This window comes from Mauremys mutica, chromosome 1 (assembly GCF_020497125.1).
Source record: "Mauremys mutica isolate MM-2020 ecotype Southern chromosome 1, ASM2049712v1, whole genome shotgun sequence".
Classification (NCBI taxonomy): domain Eukaryota; kingdom Metazoa; phylum Chordata; order Testudines; family Geoemydidae; genus Mauremys; species Mauremys mutica.
In genome coordinates, this window is record NC_059072.1 from 303617178 (window position 1) to 303637623 (window position 20446).

Sequence of the window (20446 nt, forward strand, 5' to 3'; positions counted from 1 at the left end):
TGACTTTAGAGACTTTACTATTAAAACAATTCTCAGTAGATGTGCAGAGTAATTTAAGATTATCCTTCACCAAATAAAGTTATGTAATACCTCAATTCAGAGAAGGATGCCTACTCAGGAAGGGCACTTAAGCATGTGCTTAACTTTAGATCAATGGGACATAGTCACATACTTAGGCCCTCATTCAGCACTTATACCACCAGTGTTTAAGATCACATATTTTGCCCTTTTCTTGGATTTAAAGATGTTTAGTCCTGAAGCTCTTAAGTAACTTCTACAATTGGATTTTAAATCTCTGCATGCAAAAAAGTCAAAATAAATATACCTATAGTAAATAAGCTATTAAATATGCATAAGTGAGATACTGATTTTAAAGAAAGCTGTCTTACTTTGAAAAGTTAAATACATCTTCACTTTTGATTTACCACACTGAGCTTTATATGGCATCACCACACAATTGTGTTTGTGGATTAAAGAAATCAGTTTAAATAAATTTATTTTCAATCAGTTACTGCAGTCCCATATTTTAACAAACATTTTATCAATTTTCTAAAAAACACTAAATTATAAATTGTGTATTTTACAGACTATGACTACAGCAGAAATCAAGATGTAGGCAATAAGCAGTATGATAGCTATTCTTGGCAAAGGAAAAGCCACATGAATGATTTTTTAATCTGAAAGGGCCTAATTTAAGTAAATCCTCTGTGAATGTCTCACTACATAAGTATGTATTTAAGCAGCACTATCTAAACAATTATTTTTAGACAATATACTTCAACTGAAATGCATTCCAACATAATAAGAAATCACAACTGCCATGAAGCTGTAGCCTGGGGGCTGTGTTAAGATTGTTAGGCAATTTAGGTATGCTGGTTAATTTAATGAAAGACCTAGGCATTAGTTAAAAATGTTTCATGGTGAACTGATTTAAGAAACTAAGTGGAAGGTGGCACAAGCATCTGATTAGTTTATTCCGATTGCCAGAAGCAGATCATTGGGGAGGTGGGGGGAGGAGATGCTGTTCCACTACTGGTAAAGGCTAATGTTAATCCCCTATAGGAATTTCCAAAACTAGTTTTGGGGTCTGAAACTCAGAATCGTTTGCCTATGACATTCAGTAATACGCTTCAAGTAATGCCAGACACTTTTACTTATTTCTCAGCTGATCTGGCACCACAATAAACTGAATTTGGTTATAGAAATTCTCTTAAAGAACTGCTACATACTGATTTTATGTATGTATAGAACAGGCTTTCCCCAAAAAACCTTAAAAGGGTGACAAGCTACACTGAATACATCTCCCGCCACATTTCTCTGAGCCCTCCAAAACACTTAAATTTAAGTTAACAATTTGCTTCAATTTGTAGAAATTTCAAACATGTAATACTGTATATCTTGGCATTTTGACAGTTTGGGCTCAACTCTTTCCTAAAAACCCAGAGAAGGAGTAACTGATTAAATAAATCCATTATTTTTCATAAATTCTCTTTACAGATATACTTTATAGTTACAGAAATTGAACCAGAAGTGCAAGAGGAGGTTGTGGTGGGGGCGGGGGAGTTGGTCTTATAAAAGCAGCAGTGTCTGGAGCACAAGAGAAGCAGGTTTCACAGATTCCTCTGAGGGCTCTTATGTAGAGGAATAAGAGGCCCAACTTCACTTAATTTGAGATTTGAAGATCTGTTCACAGTAGTACAGCTGGAGACTTGCAAGCTTTATCGATGTATTTACTTGAACCCTGGGGCAGCAACGTAAGAGGGGCCAGATCAAATAAACATTCCACATAACACTTCAATGAAGAACTACAGGAGACCAGAATGTCTCCTAAATGACCATTTATTTCCTAGGAGCTATAATCTGTCTGGGCTTCCACCCCAAAGACAGCTAATACTCTGGCTCAAAGGATTCAGCATGATCTGGAAGAAAAAAAAAAAAAAAACCCGAACAAACGCCTCCTCTTCAATAACCCAATTTGTGTCAGGGAATCTTACTTGTGAAAGGTCAAGATTCAAGAATGGAGTCTCATTGTCTGGAATCTTAGAAGGCCCTTCTCAAGGTCTTCCACTGAGGGCTCATGGCACTGTAAGGGCTGAAAGGTCATGAAGCAATTTTTGAGGAGTGAGGAGGGAGAGAAGAGCCACTGGATCCACCTGGGTAGTATTGAGTCCAACATAGTTCTAGCTGAATTTTCTTGGTATGAAAGAAGGACGGGGGAAAAGGAGCCTGGACCTTTGAAGCTGAAAAAGCCCTCTTAGAATCCCATTGCTCGTTGCAGGTTTGATTTCTGTGGTTACAGCCACGGGACACCCACAACAGCCTGTCTGCCTCAGCTATGACACAGATGGAGATGGGGAGGTCTGGCAGTGGGCAGTCTGAGGGAGAAGCTGCTGCTGCAGCATGTGGCGTGAAGTGAGGAGGGAGAGCTTACAGTTAAGCTCCTACTAAAAAACCTCACACTAAAAACATTCTCTGGGCCACTGGCATAGCTGCAGGGAGGGGTCAGCAACATCTCCTTTGATCAGTGAGCGTTCTTGCCCTGGCACCCTGCTCCATTGTACTCACACAGGCAAATCAAAGTATCAGGGGAATTGCAAAATCCAGCGATGCACAAACTAGTAAATCAGATTTCCCTGGCTGAGAGGAAAAAAGAGTGCCTGGGTCCGCCTACATGGTTTCCACAGTCATAGTATCTCAGCTCTTTTGTGCAGAGAGGGGAGAGAGGAAGAGCAGTAGGAGAGCTTACACCACAAAGCAGTACTGATTTGGGGTTGGAGACAATGAGGTGCACATACAAACCCCTCAACAGGAAACTTTCCACACTACAGCAAAGTGGGTGGGGAGAGAAATGCCTTCCTTATTTCTCACAAAAATCTGTTGAGCCAGAAGCTCTTCCCCTCTCAGTCTAGAAAGGTGGGCAACAAAGAAGAAAGGGCAAAGGACCAGCCAAGTCAGTCCTCCACACTTGAGAAGGCAATACAAGCGGCTATCCCCAAGTGGGCTCTACCTACCTGCAACACTGATGGGGGGGGTTCAAGAATTCAGTGTCTACCCAGGGAACAAGGGAGAAGCAAATCCTGGAAGCAGATCCTTCCCCAAAGGAAATTTCATTTTGACTCTGCAACTTGGGAGCTTCTGCCTGAAACTGACTCACACTGATATTTCTTGGATTCTGTCTTCTTCCTTTCTTCAATCATCTTTCCTGTTGGTTTCTTCCCTTTGCTTTGGGGGGGTCAGCTGGAAAAAGAATGAAGCAGAAGGCTAAGGCATGACTCCATAATTCCAGGACAAAAGAGGTAAGATTGAAGGGGAAGGAGAAGTGTATTTGATACCTTCTGAACAACAGCTGCTTTACAGGTTTTTCAATGCTCTGATTTGTCAAAAACGTCTAAAATCTTTTTAAATTGCCAATAGGCTAAGACCAAGCACAGGAGGTTTTTGTCCAGAAAAGTTTTTTTTTTTATGTTGTTACAAATAGAGCTGGTCAGAAAATTTTGACCTTGTCCAAATTTTGTAGAAAAACTGAACTTCCACAATTCTTCCTTCCATTTTCTGACAAGCTCTAATTATAACCACAGTATCTACTATTGCAACACAATGAACAGCTCTCCACAAGATTAGGCAGAAAGAAGCTGTGAGATGAAAAGGTGTTTATACTTACCTGGAAGTTTCCTTTAAACTGTCCCCCTTTTCTTAGCAGTACTAGTCCACAGCTCCAATAGTAAGGTCTTCCTCTTACTTGCAGAACCAGACCTGTCAATCACTGGCAGCAATGCAAAACTCACTTCCCCTCCTGAAAGCCCACCAGTTGGGAAACTTCAACAGTTAATATGGTACTGGGTACTTGTAACTACACATCATGCCTACTGTAGAACACAAGAACCTCTGCAATCCCTGTGTTATTGTTTTGCATTCCTAGACCAATTTTTCTTCCCTGGGGAGCTGGATCTGTGAAGCTTTACTACCTGAAGAAAGCAAGTGTTCAGATAATTAATCTGCCTATTCTTTAGCACAGGAAGTTCCATAGATCGTTAAGATTTTACCAGCACTGTGTAGCTGGAGTGATGGGGCATGGTAGCTGAAGAGGATGCAAATATATGCCTCATTATTTACTTGAGTCTGCTTTTGTTTACTGAGGTACACAAGTACCTGAAGTACATGAATGAGTAAGGTGGCTCTAAAGAAGTTGCTTTACTTGTGGATGAAGAAAGATCCTACCTCTTTCATCAGTTCACCTTCAACACTGAATACGATGAAGACTTTGTTTAACGTGGGAGCTTTTTCCCCCGATAGCAAGATAATCTTGTAGACAGTTGAGGATGCACTGTTTTAGTCGAATTTCATGATCTCTACCTGAATATTTGAATTTTAACACCATCATGTTGGTTCACTTCTTTCCAGAGATTAAAATGGTGGACATTAATTTGGCTGAGCATCATCTCTTTTTAATTATGGTTTGCCTCTCAAAAGCCAGATGCAGCCTAGTCAAGTCTGCTTGGCCCCTTATGCATGACTAGTCCTTGTGGAAAAAAGGGTCTGTCCTGCTTTGGAAGAAAAGTAGCTGACCTAGCAAGATACTTATCAGGTCCAGGCAGCGGGGTCTTCTTAGCTAATATATCATCTTTGCTTTCTCTAACAGTCTACATCATTCTGGATAGGAGTAGAAAAGGAGAAGAAAAATGGTAGTATATGCAGTGCTCTTTGGGACAGAGCTTCTGTTGCTATTGTATTTGATAGCTGAATACTCAAAAAGAATAAAAATAATAAAAATCAAAGTAATAATTCATGTATTGCACGGTGAATAAAAGGCTCTCACTGGTCGTATCTGATGACTGACAATACTTTGCTCCTCAAAGAGTTTTCATGTTGCTAGAAGATGTTGCTTGCACTTCCACCTTCCACAACAGTAGCAATATGTAATGCCTTGAGTATCACACTGCAGTCCCTGGTGCTGGCTGACAGGTATGGTGAGTCCAAAGAGGCATCCAAAACACAAACAATAGAACTTCCACAGTATTGAACCCAGCCAAATTCTCTTAGTGCTAAGCAGGAGTGCACCCAAACATTAAATCAATCCACCCATTCAAGAATTTGCTAAGTAAAGCAAGCAGACATATGCGAAGGCCTGGCCCATCCCCTTGTAGTTTTCTCTGAGGCAGGAATCTACCTTCAGATCCCTGGAGTGGCTAGCCTTTCAGTGCACATAAGAACTCCCTTGGAAAGGATAAAAAGCATGCAAGTTTGCATAGGCTTATCTTGAGGACTCAGGAATAGGAAGATGGGTTCCTGGTTTGTATGTTCTGGCTACCATACACTCTGATAGGACTTTTTAACTCCTACTGTCACACTGGTTGGAGTCTGCTATATAGATGTGTTGCCAGGCTGGGGACAGCTAGATTCTTCTGCATCTTTTTGGAAGCTTGTGGGATGGTGCTTTTTACTTAGCCTTTCCTTTTTCAGATTTGGAGGGACAGAGGGAAAAGTTCTAGCTCTGATGCACCTGAATTCCTCTTAGGCATGACACAGACATGGTTCCTTCTACCTTTGGGGTATGGGCTTATCCAGGGAAGTCTATGTTCTTGCCCCTATTTGAGTTATTTTCATGAGGGCCAGCGTAAGAGACACAAGATGCTGGAATGTGCTTAGGCCAGCAGGGTAGATCTTTACTGTGAAAAGAATTTGCCGATTCCGTTGATGTGGAGGACTGTGTTGGGCTCTTCCTCGCTGGAGAGAGAACACCCTGGTTACAACCCCACCAGGGAAACACAGGCTGACTTAGTCTCTGGTAGATGGGCATGACAGATTTAAAAAGTAGACTGATTGTCTATGGTGCCCTTTTCTGCCTTCTGCCTGGTCCACTGGCTGTACCGCATGCCGGTCGTCTTCCTTTCACAGCCTTTTGTGGAGAGGCAAGAGGCAATGCTGTTGCTCCACATGATTAGCTACTTTTATTGTTGATGAGGGTTCTGGGAGTGCAACAGCTCCCTCTGAGGCCTTGTTTGAGCTGGCCTCATTCTATTGCCCCCAATAGGAGAGGGTCAACTGTCACTCAGTGCTTCTTGGGGTTAGGGAGACAGCGGCAACTGTTTATCTTTCATGGCTCTGCTCAGAACCCCACAAAGAAGGCCTACACAAGTCTGAGCATGACCACTATGGAAGCCCTGTCTGGAAAACAGACAAAAATCCCCAGAGATGCATTTGGTAAGTAGAGAGGAGCATAAGCAGAAAAGCTTCCCATTTCCTTTCTTCTTCATTTGTTTGCCATGATGAGAGCAGCATTCGTCAGAGTGCACACTGCTGCAGTACCTCAGCAAAGGAATGCAGAATCAAGTCTAATTCCAGACACCCAGCTGCTAAACCAGATGTATTTTAGCCCTCTAGATCCACTGAATTCTTTTGCTTTGTTTAAAAATGTAACTGATCATCTGCAGCAGTGAAATATGAGCCACCTATCTGCAGCTACTGATGCAAAAGTAAAAGGGCAGGTTCTATAGGAGAAGTGATTTTTATCCTACTTCCAGTTATTGACAGGTCTGGTTCTACTTCCAGGACTGCAAGTAGGCTGAAAACCCACTACAGGATTTGTTGACCTGCCTATGCTAAAAAAAAGCTGTTTTCAAAACCATGTACACAAATACCAAACCAACAGAGTAAATCCTGGCAAAGTAAGTGTCTTCTTTTGGCACCAACAGGAAACATACATGAATTGTTAAAACAACAACGGACATGTCATAATGATTGCTTGGCACTGAGTTCTGTTGGCTACTGACACTAATTATGGAAAAACTGATTTTTTAAAAAAAGTTAGAGGGGCAAAATGGCTTTTGAACAATACAGTAGCTACATTTTAAGGGTCTGTTAGCATTTCCTTTATAAACCTACTTTGAGGGTTTTTTTAACGCAGCTGAATAAAACATGCTTAATGCTGAAACTTGGCACAAAATGTCTCACAGAAGCAATTTTAATATATTTTAAAAGCAAATTAGGTTTAATTATTTGAGACATCTTCAAAAATAATGTGTGATCCTGACTCTCCCTTGGGATGGTCACAAGAATCAGTGAGGTTATCTTATTTTACATCTTCAGTACTGATCTCGGAGTTAAGGTAAACCAAATGTTAATGAAATATAGAGAGATTAAATGGGGAGGTATTGCAAATACCAGGAGAAAAGAAAAAGGATAAAGAGATCTAGAGAGGTAGAAAATATGAGCAGGAAATAAAATTAGATTCAAATCAGAAAATGTACAAACTAACAGTTTATCTACACTGGAATAATGGACACATGGAAAAAAATACAAAAACTAAATAAGTGCACCTTAGCTAAGCAACAACTAAAAGGAACATGGTAACATCTGAAGGGTGTAAATATCAAGCAAGGAGAAGAATTTAAGGTGATTGAAGAGGATATAATTAGGAGCAATAGAAAGAAATTTAGTCTATTGAGGAAAATGTCCTGACAAGGAAATTTTATAGATTATAGAACAGTCATCCACAGGAAGAGGTGAATGGCACATTTTCTTCAGACATTTAAAATTACACTGAATGAAGTTCTAGAAATGTACTGTGAGAACAAGCACACATTGGCAACAGGTGAGACTAGATGAGACCACAAGACATGATTTTTCCCCCCCTTTCTGATCACTGGACTATCAGTAGTGTAAGCGTCCTGGCCTTAATAGCTTTTGATGGCATAAAACATTGGTTTCTAGAATCAGTAATTCTTGAGATAACAGTCATTACAGTGGAGGAAGAAGGAAGCAACGTGATAATCTGAAGAGTTGATTTTAAGGTCAAATGTCACACAGATTACCATGAAAAGAAACTAATGCTATATACCATCAGAATGCTCAGAATTACAACTTTCCAGTTTATAAAAAGCTTTGGTTTCTAACCATTTTGTTCTAGCAGGGTATTTGTGTCATCAGTTTGGGAGCTCTGCCACAAATGATGTGGACCATATCAGATTAGAATATATTTATTTGATTAAATTAGCACTGAATATAGCACATCCTGGGCCAGTGCAGTTTTCAATCCTTGGATGACCATCCTAATTTAAGAGTTTCACAGAGTTTCCATCATACCAATCAATTTTTGGGTCACATTTGCACAAATCTGAAGTATATTTCTCTTGCCTATTTTAAAGTCAAGAGAACATGCATAGGAGCAGTAAATGCATGGGAGTAATTAGGCTGAATCGTTAATTATTTGTTATAATCAATAATACATGAAAGAATTATTATGCATAAATGTAGTCATTTGATAAATCTTATAATTTTGGCTTTTTTTAAAAATACCACATCATTGATATAGTGGTCCAAAAATCTCCCTTTTAAAGGTCATTTTAATTTACAGGTAGCATATTTTAAAATCCGTCATAGAAGGGGCTATCAAAATTGGGTTTTTTTTATTGTTTCTTTTGTTTTTGTTTCCTTTCAAAGTTTGTATGCCAAGTGTAGCTGACAGCAAACTTCAGCAGCCTAGTTAACAAAGCATTTTAAACCAGACTTTAATAGTCAGATCTCATTGGCACTAATATAAGTCCACTGTAAAATAAATGAATAAATAAATAACCCTCTTTCAATTTTCAGGCAATTCTAAGCCTCAAGTGGTTCTGGGAAAATATTTGAATTGGTAAAAAAAATTGTTTTTCAAACGATGATATGGTGTTTTTAAAGGAGCTAATTTTTGGAAGAAAAAAGGTTACCAACATATTGGTAACATACTCCAATTATTGTGCAAAACTTGCAATTTCTTTATGTTAATAGGGGCTTTCATTTTACTTCTCAGAATTCAGTGCTTGGTTTACTTGATTCAGTTATACCTGCAATTAGCTTATGTGTTTTTTAAAAAACATTTGATTATTTTGTATCTTGCTGATTTTCCACTCAATACTCTGAATCCTCACATTTCTTCTACCCTTCTCTAGTCTTTCAACCAGTTTTCTGTTTATGTCAAGTTCCAAGTTTTTGTGCTACGAATGAGCAGTGTGAAGGGTAACCACTCCAATAAGGCTACCAGCATTTTTCAAACTGAATTTTGCAGATGACATTTTGCTAGTCTATTCTCCTTTGGTATTTACGCCTGCTCTTCTCCATGACTCTCCTCTAATGTTTGTAATTTCTGAAGAACTCATATAGCAAAAAGCGAAGAAAGTTGGTCTCCCTTAGATATAATCATCCTACTCTCAATAAATATGGATCACTGCCATTAATGCTAGTGGAGAATTACACACTATGCACGAAGAAAGAATCCTAAATAGACTACTTTTTGTAGCATTCACTCAAAAATGTAAGTGCTATCCTATTTTGAAAAGGAACTCACTGACGGCATTGTGTGGTTCCATGTTTATTGTGTTCCATGTCAAATGTTCTCAACTTTCAGGGGAAAAGATAGTTTCCTATCAGCCTCGCAATCTCAGCCTGGAAGATGAGACTCAAGCTGGATTCTTTCCTTGTCTTTACCAGTAAAAGGATGAGGCTGATTTGGGTCCTCAGTTATACCAGTTGACTAACTGGAACTTAATCTTATTGCTGAGGCACAAGCAGATCCTTGATGTTCTCATAGTTGTGTTGGTTCTGCAAACAGGAGTACAAAGTGGTAAAAGCTTATTTTAGTCCAATGTGTGCAGATATGATTGAATACATATGGGGATCAATTTAAAGCCCTGACCTTGCAAATGACCAGTGTGCCCATGCACTATGTACTGCAGGATCAGGACCCAAGATCTAGTAAGAAGGTTCAATTTTTAGTCATTTTTCAGAATAGAGACACACTTTAAAAGTTGTTGATTTCACCCAGCTTATTACACATGTAAGATATTAACAGTACATAAAGTAAAGCTGATGATCTTCCCACAGAGCTTAGTCGAAGCTATATTCAGTTGTACTGAATATTCTTGAAGTGGTTCTGCAATAATTTAGCCATTTAACATTCTCAGAATGTTCTATGATTTAATTAAGTTTCCTTACTGGACTAAATCCCCAAATTTACCTATATTTTAATTAATTATTTGTAGTATTAGAAATTAATATATATATTTTCCCCAAAATATGACTTAAAACAAGATGAAATATTTTGAGTTCCTCTTGTTTTAGTCTTTCCTTGTAAGGAAATTCTCACCAACTCAATTCAGGCAGAGTTTTCTATTTCTTTTAAATAAAACTACTTCTTACACTCACTTCCCCTCCATCTCTTCTCCATGCAAGCATCTTTCACCTACCTGCTTTGCTCAGTCAGACCTCCCAGCATTTGCACTAGACATAATTAACTTTGGTAATGCCTCTTCACAGGCATACCAGTGTGCAATGTTAGACTCAGTCATTCTGTATCTGTTGAAATATTAGCACTTGTTTTAGGTCACTTACAAAGAACAAAGTTAAGCCATATAAAATCAAACAAAACAGATACAAACACGCACATACAGTTTTATTTCTACCTTAGGCTCATTACTTTTGTAGAACTATAAAATATAGAAAAAATAATATTTGCACTAAAAACCAAACTTACCCCTCTTAATGATGTGGGTTTCAAAGTCTGATTAACCATATTTTAGATGGTTTTATGCATCTCACAGGACCCTCTCCTTCATTTGAGTCAAGCCTTGATTGACAAAAATGAACACGGTCTAGGGCAGATAAAAAGAACTTCCCTCTTGATAAAACAATGCTTCCCTCTAGCACCCAACCAAACATGCAACAGATTACTAGCCCTTTTGATCACAGACTATTCTATTTATCTGAACATTTTTCTGCATGATTACTGCATGCACAGATTCTTTTGAACTGAATTCTTGACAACTATGTTTGCCAAATACTTTCTTTGGAGCTTCATATTAATTTCCTGACCTATTTTATTTCAATTATTTTTCCTTAAGAATATAACAAAGTTACAGGCTGATCTTGCTTCAAAATATGAATTTACATTAATTTAATTAAAATCTCCTATCTAAAGATTCTGAAGGTAACCCCAGCTCCCCATATCAGATGTGAAGGGCTACTATTCAGTGAGACATTTAAAAGATACTAAGAGTAGAAAGGGTTCTTTGACTCTGTTTTTCTTTTAGGGTAAAATTTTAAAATTAAATTACAACCTGCACTGGGAGAGCTCTGCATTAAAAATACATGTTTTGAGAAAAACTCTAGAAGATATACCTAAATTAGGAATTTCTAAATCTTAAGTGTATGTTACATGTAAATTATAGATCTACTTTATATTTTCTCCTCATAATTTTAATAGTAATAGCTTCCTATCTACCACCAAACAAAGTGAAAGAAACTAGAACGAAGTGCAGAAAGAAGCATAAAAATCTCAGCCTAAGATATCTGAGCTGTTCCCCTCTGTCCCATTTCTGCAGGTAGACTATTTTAATCAATGAATGTATATTGAATTGTCCCTTCCAAAAAAAAAAAAACAAAAAAAAAAACACACACCACCTACAATATAGGCTTAGGGCATGAAAGTGCTGTTTTAAAAAAAATAAAATAAAAAAAGCAAGCAAATGCAGGTACATGTGACAACTCAGGTTCAGCTAGTCAGCTAACTTATGGGAAATAGGTTTTGCTTCATTAAGTATCTGCAATGCAATCACCAGCACATGCCCAAGGTTATGTTTTGAGGCTGTAAAGTTAGGGGATGTTTTATGTGGTGTAAGATTTAATTTAGAATTATTATAATTTTTAACTTGAGCTACTCTAACAAGCTGTTTGCCCAGATAAAGTTTAATAATTCTTAATGATAATAAAACGGGATATCTCTTAAGCATTTAGCTAATTAAACTATATAGTTTGTCACTACTTTTTTGCTATACAAGAATTATATTAGCAATAACCATCTCATGTCAGTTTCTGCAACCCAAGGGTATATATTTTCATGTACCTCTGAGCTTCCTTTAACGCTTTAAATCAGATGGTCAACATCGTAGTTCCCATAGTTCCAAAAAGTGACTTACTGTAAGACCAGCTGTTAGGATCAAGACTCCCTCAATGTTTTTTTCAAGTGGTCAGTTCAGCAGGGAAATACTTGGGGGAAAAAAAAGCAATGACCTCTTATTTGTGCATTTCACATAAAATAATGCAGTACACATGAGACAAGCATACAACTTGTTTATGTATGTGGTACCAAATAAAGCTATGGTCCTCCAATGGGATCTTGTTGGGCAAACTCTTACATTCCTTGGGAATTCAATTGAAATCAATGAGACTCTGCATAGCTGCAAGCATCTGCCTGCGTTAATACAGCTGCAGAATCAGGGACTACTTTATTTAAAAAACCCACTACAATAGTTATGAGATGGTTGAAAAACAAAAACAAAAGGTGGATGATAAGCATATGGAAAATTCCATCCCATCTGACCTTTCTGGAAAAATCTTCATAGCAATTAATTTTAGGAGCCTAATGAAAGTGACAATACTACATTAAACTTCAACCAATTCAAATACATTACAGAGAAGGTACAATGTAAACTCAGTAGCTTTCAGAAGTATCAAGTAATCAAAAGTTTGCTTTTTAGTAATATGCCTTAATATCAAGATACAGCATTATGATCTTTTAACAACTGCTATTAGAAATTAAAATCTTTCTTAAATCCCTCCACTCTGTTCTGAAAGTGGTGTTAACTGTGTTTAATTTGCTGCTGCTTTGTTGTTTGTTTCCCCGTTATTATATTTTAAAGAATAACACACTAATTGCTTGCCTTTCATTACCAACAGCAAGTATGTGTTTGCTCTCAAACCTTTGAACAGTCTGTTCCACAGTCTTGTAGGGTGAGGGGTGTGTTCCACATTGAATTAAAAGCAACTGCCATGAAGGATGCTTTCAGTCTCTAGGGAAAGGGGTGCCAGAAATTTCCTTGAAAAATGTTCGCTGCTGCCTCTGAAGAAGTCATTTCTCCATTCATCCAAGTCACATGTTAAGAGAGTTTAGCAAATTAGGAGAAAATGAGAAAGACACAGTAGAATCATGCTTATTAAATGATTTTATGTTTTAAAATATTTTCTGCTGTGAAAGTCTCTCAAACCCAAGAAAGTATAAAAATACAAAAAGATCATATTGCTTACACACACTTACATGTAAAAATATCTAGCAAATCAGTTATCAAGGGAAGTAAATGTTTAACCCCAACCACGTTTACAGTGGAAAGTTTTATTAAAGTGAAGTGTTAAAAAAATAAATGTATACGTTTAAATTATCCCTGATTACTTGTGTTTTTGGTTTTTTTTTTAAACATTGAGGCAAATTATCTTGATCTCACGTTAAAAGTGTACGGAACACATAGTGAACCCTGATACTAACTTCAATTGGGGGGGGAAGGGTGGTAAGAACTACCAAAGAGCATAATTCTTTAAGGAAAACAGATATTTTCTGTGTCTTATGTTTTTGGTATTTCAATTAGCATATTCTTTATAGGAGCATTCTCAAACTTTCCCCACAGTGGACAGAGTTGGTTTCATAGACCATCTTCTCCCTGTCATTCACAACCACACAGAGCCCATCCCTTCCTATTTGTAATCATTTAAAACCCATGTAGCCACTGTAGCTGTTGCTTACTTTAAGTCATCCTATAAGGAAAGTATTAACATATTTTAGCAGCTAGAAATGACAACAGACAACTCTCCATAGGCCGTAGACCACAGTTTGAGAACTACTGCTCTACTACGCGTTAACCTGGAACTTGACTGGGGTTACATTCAAGTATTCAGGTGTAGTAAATAAACATGGACATGTTATGCTGCAACAAACATGTCAGTGCATGCATCCATTTTCTACAAGTCACAATGCAAGAGGTTCCTTAGATAGAATCACACAGCGACTGCTAGAAGGCATGTTATGCCGATCCACGCTTATAACAGTTCACACAACCTCAAACAGGCAGCTAACATTAAATACAAAAACACAAGTGAAATATTTTGCAGTAGTATGAAGTTAACACCTTTATGCATTTATGAACTCCTTGGAGGAGTTTTTAGATTCTCTAACAATTTAGTTAGTTTCATTTATTAAATGATAAAAAGTCCATAGCCAAAACTGTCTTCTTTTTTTTTTTAAGGAAAGTTTTCCATAATTTCTAAGTTGTTACTTAATCATTAAACTTTAATAATTAAACATTAGAAATAATGTTGTTCTTTAAGACTCTGTGGCACTGCCTCAAACTGGGTCCAAAGGTTTGCATTAATATGCTCCATCCTGGCAGAACCCAATAACTAGGCAGAGCACCACTGATTGATGAGGTTCTGTGCAGGCTTAAGGTTCTGTCTATATGGAGCTTCTTGTATGATTAGGGCTCTACTTAGTTTTGAGGATTAGTCAAAATATTGGCATCAATTTTGTGGCATTTGTGATTTAACTCAGGCCTCCCATGCACACATCATGATAGAAGGTGACAATCTTCCTTGCTGTTCAATGCAATTAGTTCAAATACCCTCCTATTTGCCAACTATTTAAAAACTACTCTAGCCTCACACTGCAGTGCCTATGTCTGCAAATATTATTGTCAAGCATAGAAGTCTTTGCTTAAAATTTACTTCTGCCAATTTCTCATTTTTAATTATATGCAAAGAAGTCAAAAGAAAATTTTTTATTTTTACATTAGTATTTCATATTTTCTTCTTACTTTAGACCAAGGGTCAGCAACCTCTGGCACGCGGCTCGCCAGGGTAAGCACCCTGGCGGGCTGGGCCAGTTTGTTTACCTGCCACATCGGCAAGTTCGGCCGATCACGGCTCCCTCTGGCCACGGTTTGCCGTCCCAGACTAGCCACGTGCCAGAGGTTGCCAACCCCTGCTTTAGACTCCTGTTGCATGAGTTTAGGAATGTAATCAGGGCTTTGGAGTGGAACCCGGAACTGGAGCATGGAGCAGCAGGTTTTTGCCTGGAGCTGGAGCAGAGCCGGAGCACAGCTCCAAAGTCCTGAACGTAATGACACAGTAGATCTAGGAACTTACCATTAGAATACAAATAGTAGGGATCCTACAAAGAGTAATAGGGCCCTAAATCTGAAAATGAAGTTTCTCTCAGTGATAGAGGATCATACACTGCTACTAACTACCATTCTAAAGGATCACATACATACCCTATGTAGGAGTTTAAATGTTTAAAATGTATGTACACTTAAAGGGACTAGACTAGTAAGATGTAACTAGTCAGAGCAGTCATCTTTGAAGGTTTTTTAAATCTTTAAAGCTATAACGAAAGCATTATATTCTGAACACGAGTAATAATTTGACTTGTGCCACAGTTCAAAGAGTTTAATCAACTTACTGAAACTATAGCTTTTAAATCAATGCTTTTTTTTAACGTCTTACTTCAGTGATTTGCAAATGTAAAATATTTTATCACCATTTCACAAACAGATAGGAATAAAGTGCTCAGAGGGAATTAAATCCTTCCATGGGCGTTTTAGTTCAAATCTAATTATGAATTTTTCCTCACTCTTTCTCCTTCCTTGCTTTTTATTCCAAGTTGTAGCTTATAATTTCTTTGAGGCAAGAGAGGAATAGCACCCTAGAGTTTTCAAATACCAACATTTTAGAATTTCTTTCCCATTTAACTAGCAAAATTTTGCCTTTAAGTAGCTACGGTTGAGTATTTCAAAAGCAGCATCTGATTCTGAGTGTCTCTAATTTTGAGTGCCCACCGTGAGACATATTGAGCTTCATTTTCAGAGGCATCCTCCCACTTAAGCCACCCCAAATTAGCGAAAACTTTTCAAAGTCTGGACTAGATAAACTGGTGCCAGAACAAATATCATCCAAGGAAAGTCATAAAAAATAAATGGATAGAATTACTTTTAAAAATTATAACCAAACTGGAAGTGAAACACTACAGGCAAGGGCCATCACAAATTAGGCAAGAGTCTGACTGGCATTCTAAAAGGAATCTCTGCAAGAAAAGGTGTTGGTTCACAGCACTCTGGAAGGAGAAGAGACATTATAAAATACTGGAAGGTGAACGCAATCCTCTCTTCTGTCGATGTAGCACCAATCTAAGTTCAAAGGGTTCTTTGAAGTCAAAAGACATGTCAGCAAAACGTACATCTGCATCCAGTATTTAATGAAAGCCAGAGAGAAACTAACCTAAAAAAAAAACGCTTCTCCAAAGGGAGTTGAAATGGACTATTTGTTTACATTGGCTGTCATATAAATAGGGATCCTTCTCCAAGAAGCCAGCAAAATTTTAATACTAATACTTCTAATACTAATTTTGCACTTTAAGCCCTCCCCAGTTCTTACATCAAATTGAAATAATGACAACTGAAATAGAGACCTTCTTGCCATTTTAAACAATGTTTTGATGACAGTCATTACTGCAGAGATCAAGTGTGTTGGGCTGATCAATTAAATAGAGAGACTGCAATCCTCAGCTTCTGAGGTAGGCTTCTGATGTAACTGTTGTCCACGGTGGTACTGTCCATAGAATTTCTTTCATTAGAGGAGGATGTCTCTTTACTAAATGAAAGAAGTGAGGATTAATGTGGTTTCTACTGATTCAGCCTCAGGGTGCCACTGTGACAGTCTGAAGTGACAATGTAAGGTGGCCCAAAGTACCAAGTCAACCAAAGAGAATATAGAATTACAGATAGCGGGGATCTTTTACTTTATTATTATTATTATGATTAAATAGTAAATGTGAAAATTAGAGAAAGATACTGTCTGAAGCAACTTTCAGAGAAAAGTACCACACTATTTATAAATTTAAGAGTTTAGGTCCAAAGTAGGATTTTAGAAGGGGGATATGTACTGCCAAATTTTATTGAGTTTTGCCTCTGGTACCTGCCAGAAGTTTTTAGATAAGCATTAACAGATAGGAGAAAAAAGGATTTGGATGTAGTTGAGTGAGGATGGTGGAACATACCAACATTTTCTTGGCTGCAATTCACCCACCTTGGTCTGCTCCTCAGCTGAACAAAGCAAACAAAAAGTAACAAGCTCTGAATTATTATGTATGTAAATGTTACCACCTCTGTAGTATTAACATATGTCCGAGTTATTGGCTTCACTACATCAACTCCTCCTGCTGCACTCTTCTGTTTCCTTACAAGGTGCAGTAGTGGAGTTGAATGCTGTGTAGGCACACAGCGAAAGTAAGTTAACAGGCTCTTATATGCTATTCTACCTTTTGAAGTTTTTATTTCAGGCTACTGCTCTACTCAGACTCCTCCTTTCAACTCTAAAAAGAGAAAGCTGAAGAAAAAATTAAATGAAATTGGATAAAAAAATTGAACAATATCTAATGATAAACCCACAGACATTAAACTAAAGGCAGCTGTGGTGATGACTGAGTGGGCCCTGAATTAGGAGGAACCAGGAAGGAGAGGGTCTGTGAGCATATGGCGAGGATAACAGACCTAAGTTTTAATCATAAAAACACAAGACAAATATTATAGTTGTGTTTTAGTTTTTACAAATAATCTTATTTGGGTAACTGAAATAGCTAAATCTAAATATAAATGAGACAAATTTAAATATATTACACAATTAAATACTGAACAATGGCATGACTGCATGTGATGCAGAAGCTTACAAAAGTACCATATTTTGCCATATATAAAAACTATAGAAGAACTCAAACACAGAATGGCAAAAGAGCAATGCTCAGACTGTGGACATCGAAAATAGGGCCATTCTTCCCCATCTCCCACCCTATTTAGACCCGGGCTTTCGGAGGAACAAGTGACTGTAAAAAGGGACTGAAAGAGAAGATATGTACAGTGACACAAGGAAGGGGAAGGTCAAGTATTACATGAGGAAGAGTAATGAGTGTTTAAAATGGAGGAGCTACTGCAAGTGAGGGTAACCTGTAATCAAATTCCTTGCACCTGATCTGGTGATATTCTTTGATGGCTGGATAGTGGGGTGGCTGAGTAGACAAGAAAGTTCAAAGATGGACTGCAACTTTAGAAAGGAGAGAAATAAAAGTGAAATTCTGTAGTCTGGAGGTCAGTGATTTAGGATACTTAATGATATTTCCAACTGTTGAACTGAAATGGAGATGGCATATTTACCACTGTTTTACCAAAGCACCAGTTTATGAGGGCCTGTTTTGGTCTGAGATATGTCCAATTTTGAGAGATGGTTTAATTTTAAATATTTCTTTCATCATTTAGTTATTAAAGGAAGCACAGGTTCTCTGCCATATAAATTTAATACCTTTTGTTAAAAATATATTAAGAATGGATAATTATTTTTTTTAACGTGTCCTGCATCTAACTTCCGTTTTCCTAAACTTAAAACAATCTGCAGCAACTTGGTCTTCCTAACAGTTACATTGAGGAAAAGCTAATGGACTGGTCCCAGTTCCTTTCAGACTCCCCAGGTCTGAGTGGGCCCATGCTAACTTTACGGTTTGAAAATGTTAAATTTTCAGTAACTTTAATGAACTGTAAAATCTAAGCTTTTCATGGTTTACATTGAAGCAATATTGTTTTGAAGTGACAAAGATTTTATGCCACTAAGGTTTTTATAAAATTACAGTTTTAGCAGCAACTGATGCTAAAACTGTAATTTTATAAAAACCTTAGTGGCATAAGTCTTTGTAACTTCAAAACAATATTGCTAACACTTATGCACACAAGTAAGTAATCCACTGAAGCTAATGGGATTATTCTTGAGTCCAATTATGTACTACTTAAGTGTTTGCAGAATCAGGACCAATAATTTGTAAAATTAAAACGTAGACCCTACTAGTAATGGCATTTAAAAAAGGGGTTTAAAATTTACTACTCTTTGAGCACTATTCAAACAAAGCAAAACTATGCAAATAAGAGGTCTTTATAAATTGAGAGAACTATGAGGAAAGTCCCAAAAACAAACCCTTCCATAATTAACATTGCTTTTCCATGTCTGCCAATAAAAAAAAAAAAAAAAGATTCAAAAAAAGCAGACATACAGCTATTGAAAGAAGCAAGGAGTTGTTAAATGTTTTGAGATAGAATTACACACTAATTGTGTGTAATTCTATCTGGAACACGAATTTCAAAATCAAAGTCATCACCTAGAAAAATTTTTATTTTTCTACATTTATACAGAATAGCTATATACACAAAAACAGCAAAGAGTTCTGTGGCACCTTATAGACTAACAGACGTATTGGAGCATGAGCTTTCATGGGTGAATACACACTTCGTCAGATGCATGTGTCAGGGTGGTTTCTGAGGCTGTGGATGGCATTGCGTTCTGCACGACTTAGGTTATGAGGCAAGCGATGTTGTTTTTCCACATGCATCCGACGAAGTGGGTATTCACCCACGAAAGCTCATGCTCCAATATGTTTGTTAGTCTATAAGGTGCTACAGAACTCTTTGCTGCTTTTACAGATCCAGACTAACACGGCTACCCCTCTGATACTATATACACAAATGCTCAACAACATACAACCTAAAAGGCATTGTTCAAAACCTTTTTGCTATTGTGCCTCAGCTGTTTTTTATTATTACTTTTATTTAAGTAAGCTTTGTGCTGAAAAACCAATTATTTAAATTGATTTCATTAACCTTTATAGGACAAAGAAATGATTAATGCAAATACAGAAGAATTCTACTGCTTGTTTTGATCACTGAAATGTAATGTTTTACTGTGAAATAATTGAAAGGTTTGATATGAAAAAAAGCACACACAGGAAAAAGCAGTGTTATATAAGTGCCTTGAATTAGGTTCCAGAATGCTTAGAATTTTAGTTAGGCAACAGTAATTACAAACACTTTACATTTTTTTTTTTAGATCAAGAGAAGGGGTTTTTTGGCCTTTGTTTTGAGAGTGTTTCCATTTCTCACCACCTCTGCGCTGGTGTGGCCCCCCCACCCCACCTGCTCCCCTCCAATTCAGAAAGTCCAAGTACTCTCTGCTTTAATGACTACACAACTCACTTAAAAGAAAAAAAAAAAAAAAAAGAAGCAGCAGCAGCATCTGTTCACGTACCTGATTTCCCATAAATGAAGGCAAAACACCACTTTTCCCAAATCTTACTTCAGTATGCCCAGAGGATATGTTTACTGTGCATTAAGTTTATGTAAACACACTTAGTATTATGATTGTTGAGTACAACTTTAGGAAACAGCACGTCTGCAGTTATATGCTCTTCCATCCAATAGTCTGGCAATATCCAATAGTTTTAGAAACTATGCATTTTGGAAGAAGTCCACTAACCCCAACCCCACTCTATTGCTTATCTCAGGGACTCTATATCATTTAAGGGTAATGTAACTTGTTAGAATTATATACAGAACTCTTTTGATTACTTTTTCCTGTTGCCTTCGCACCGCCCTCACTTCTCTTACATGTTGCACACCTACCACCGTTCCCATCACGTACCCAACACAATATTGGAAGAGAAAAAGTTATCAAAACCCATCTACCTAAAGCACACAAACTAACCAAACCAAAAGAATATTTTAAATGCAGCAACTTAGCAAGCCTTTTTATGACTATCATTAATCCCAAGCCTTCAGTTATG

General features: G+C 37.4%; 1 protein-coding gene across 7 annotated transcripts in view; it reads right to left on the bottom strand.

Annotated features, from left to right (window-relative positions):
- TSC22D1 (TSC22 domain family member 1) overlaps positions 1-20446 on the bottom strand; it is a 127567-nt gene that overhangs the window by 85994 nt on the left and 21127 nt on the right. The window contains exons 2-7 of one of the 7 annotated variants that reach the window (XR_006578737.1): positions 12732-12886; positions 11949-12018; positions 10508-10600; positions 10221-10329; positions 9323-9576; positions 3159-3237 (exon numbers count right to left, since the gene is read on the bottom strand). The exons of 1 other annotated variant lie outside the window; for it this stretch is intronic. Coding sequence is in view for 1 of the 6 variants with exons in the window: in XM_045013036.1 (XP_044868971.1) it covers positions 10221-10249 (29 nt within the window). In the remaining 5 variants the exon portion in view is untranslated. Of the gene's footprint in view, positions 1-3148; positions 3238-9322; positions 9577-10220; positions 10330-10507; positions 10601-11948; positions 12019-12731; positions 12887-20446 lie in introns of those variants that run through there. 5 more of the 7 variants (XR_006578738.1, XR_006578736.1, XR_006578739.1 and 2 more) reach the window with 5 other exon arrangements.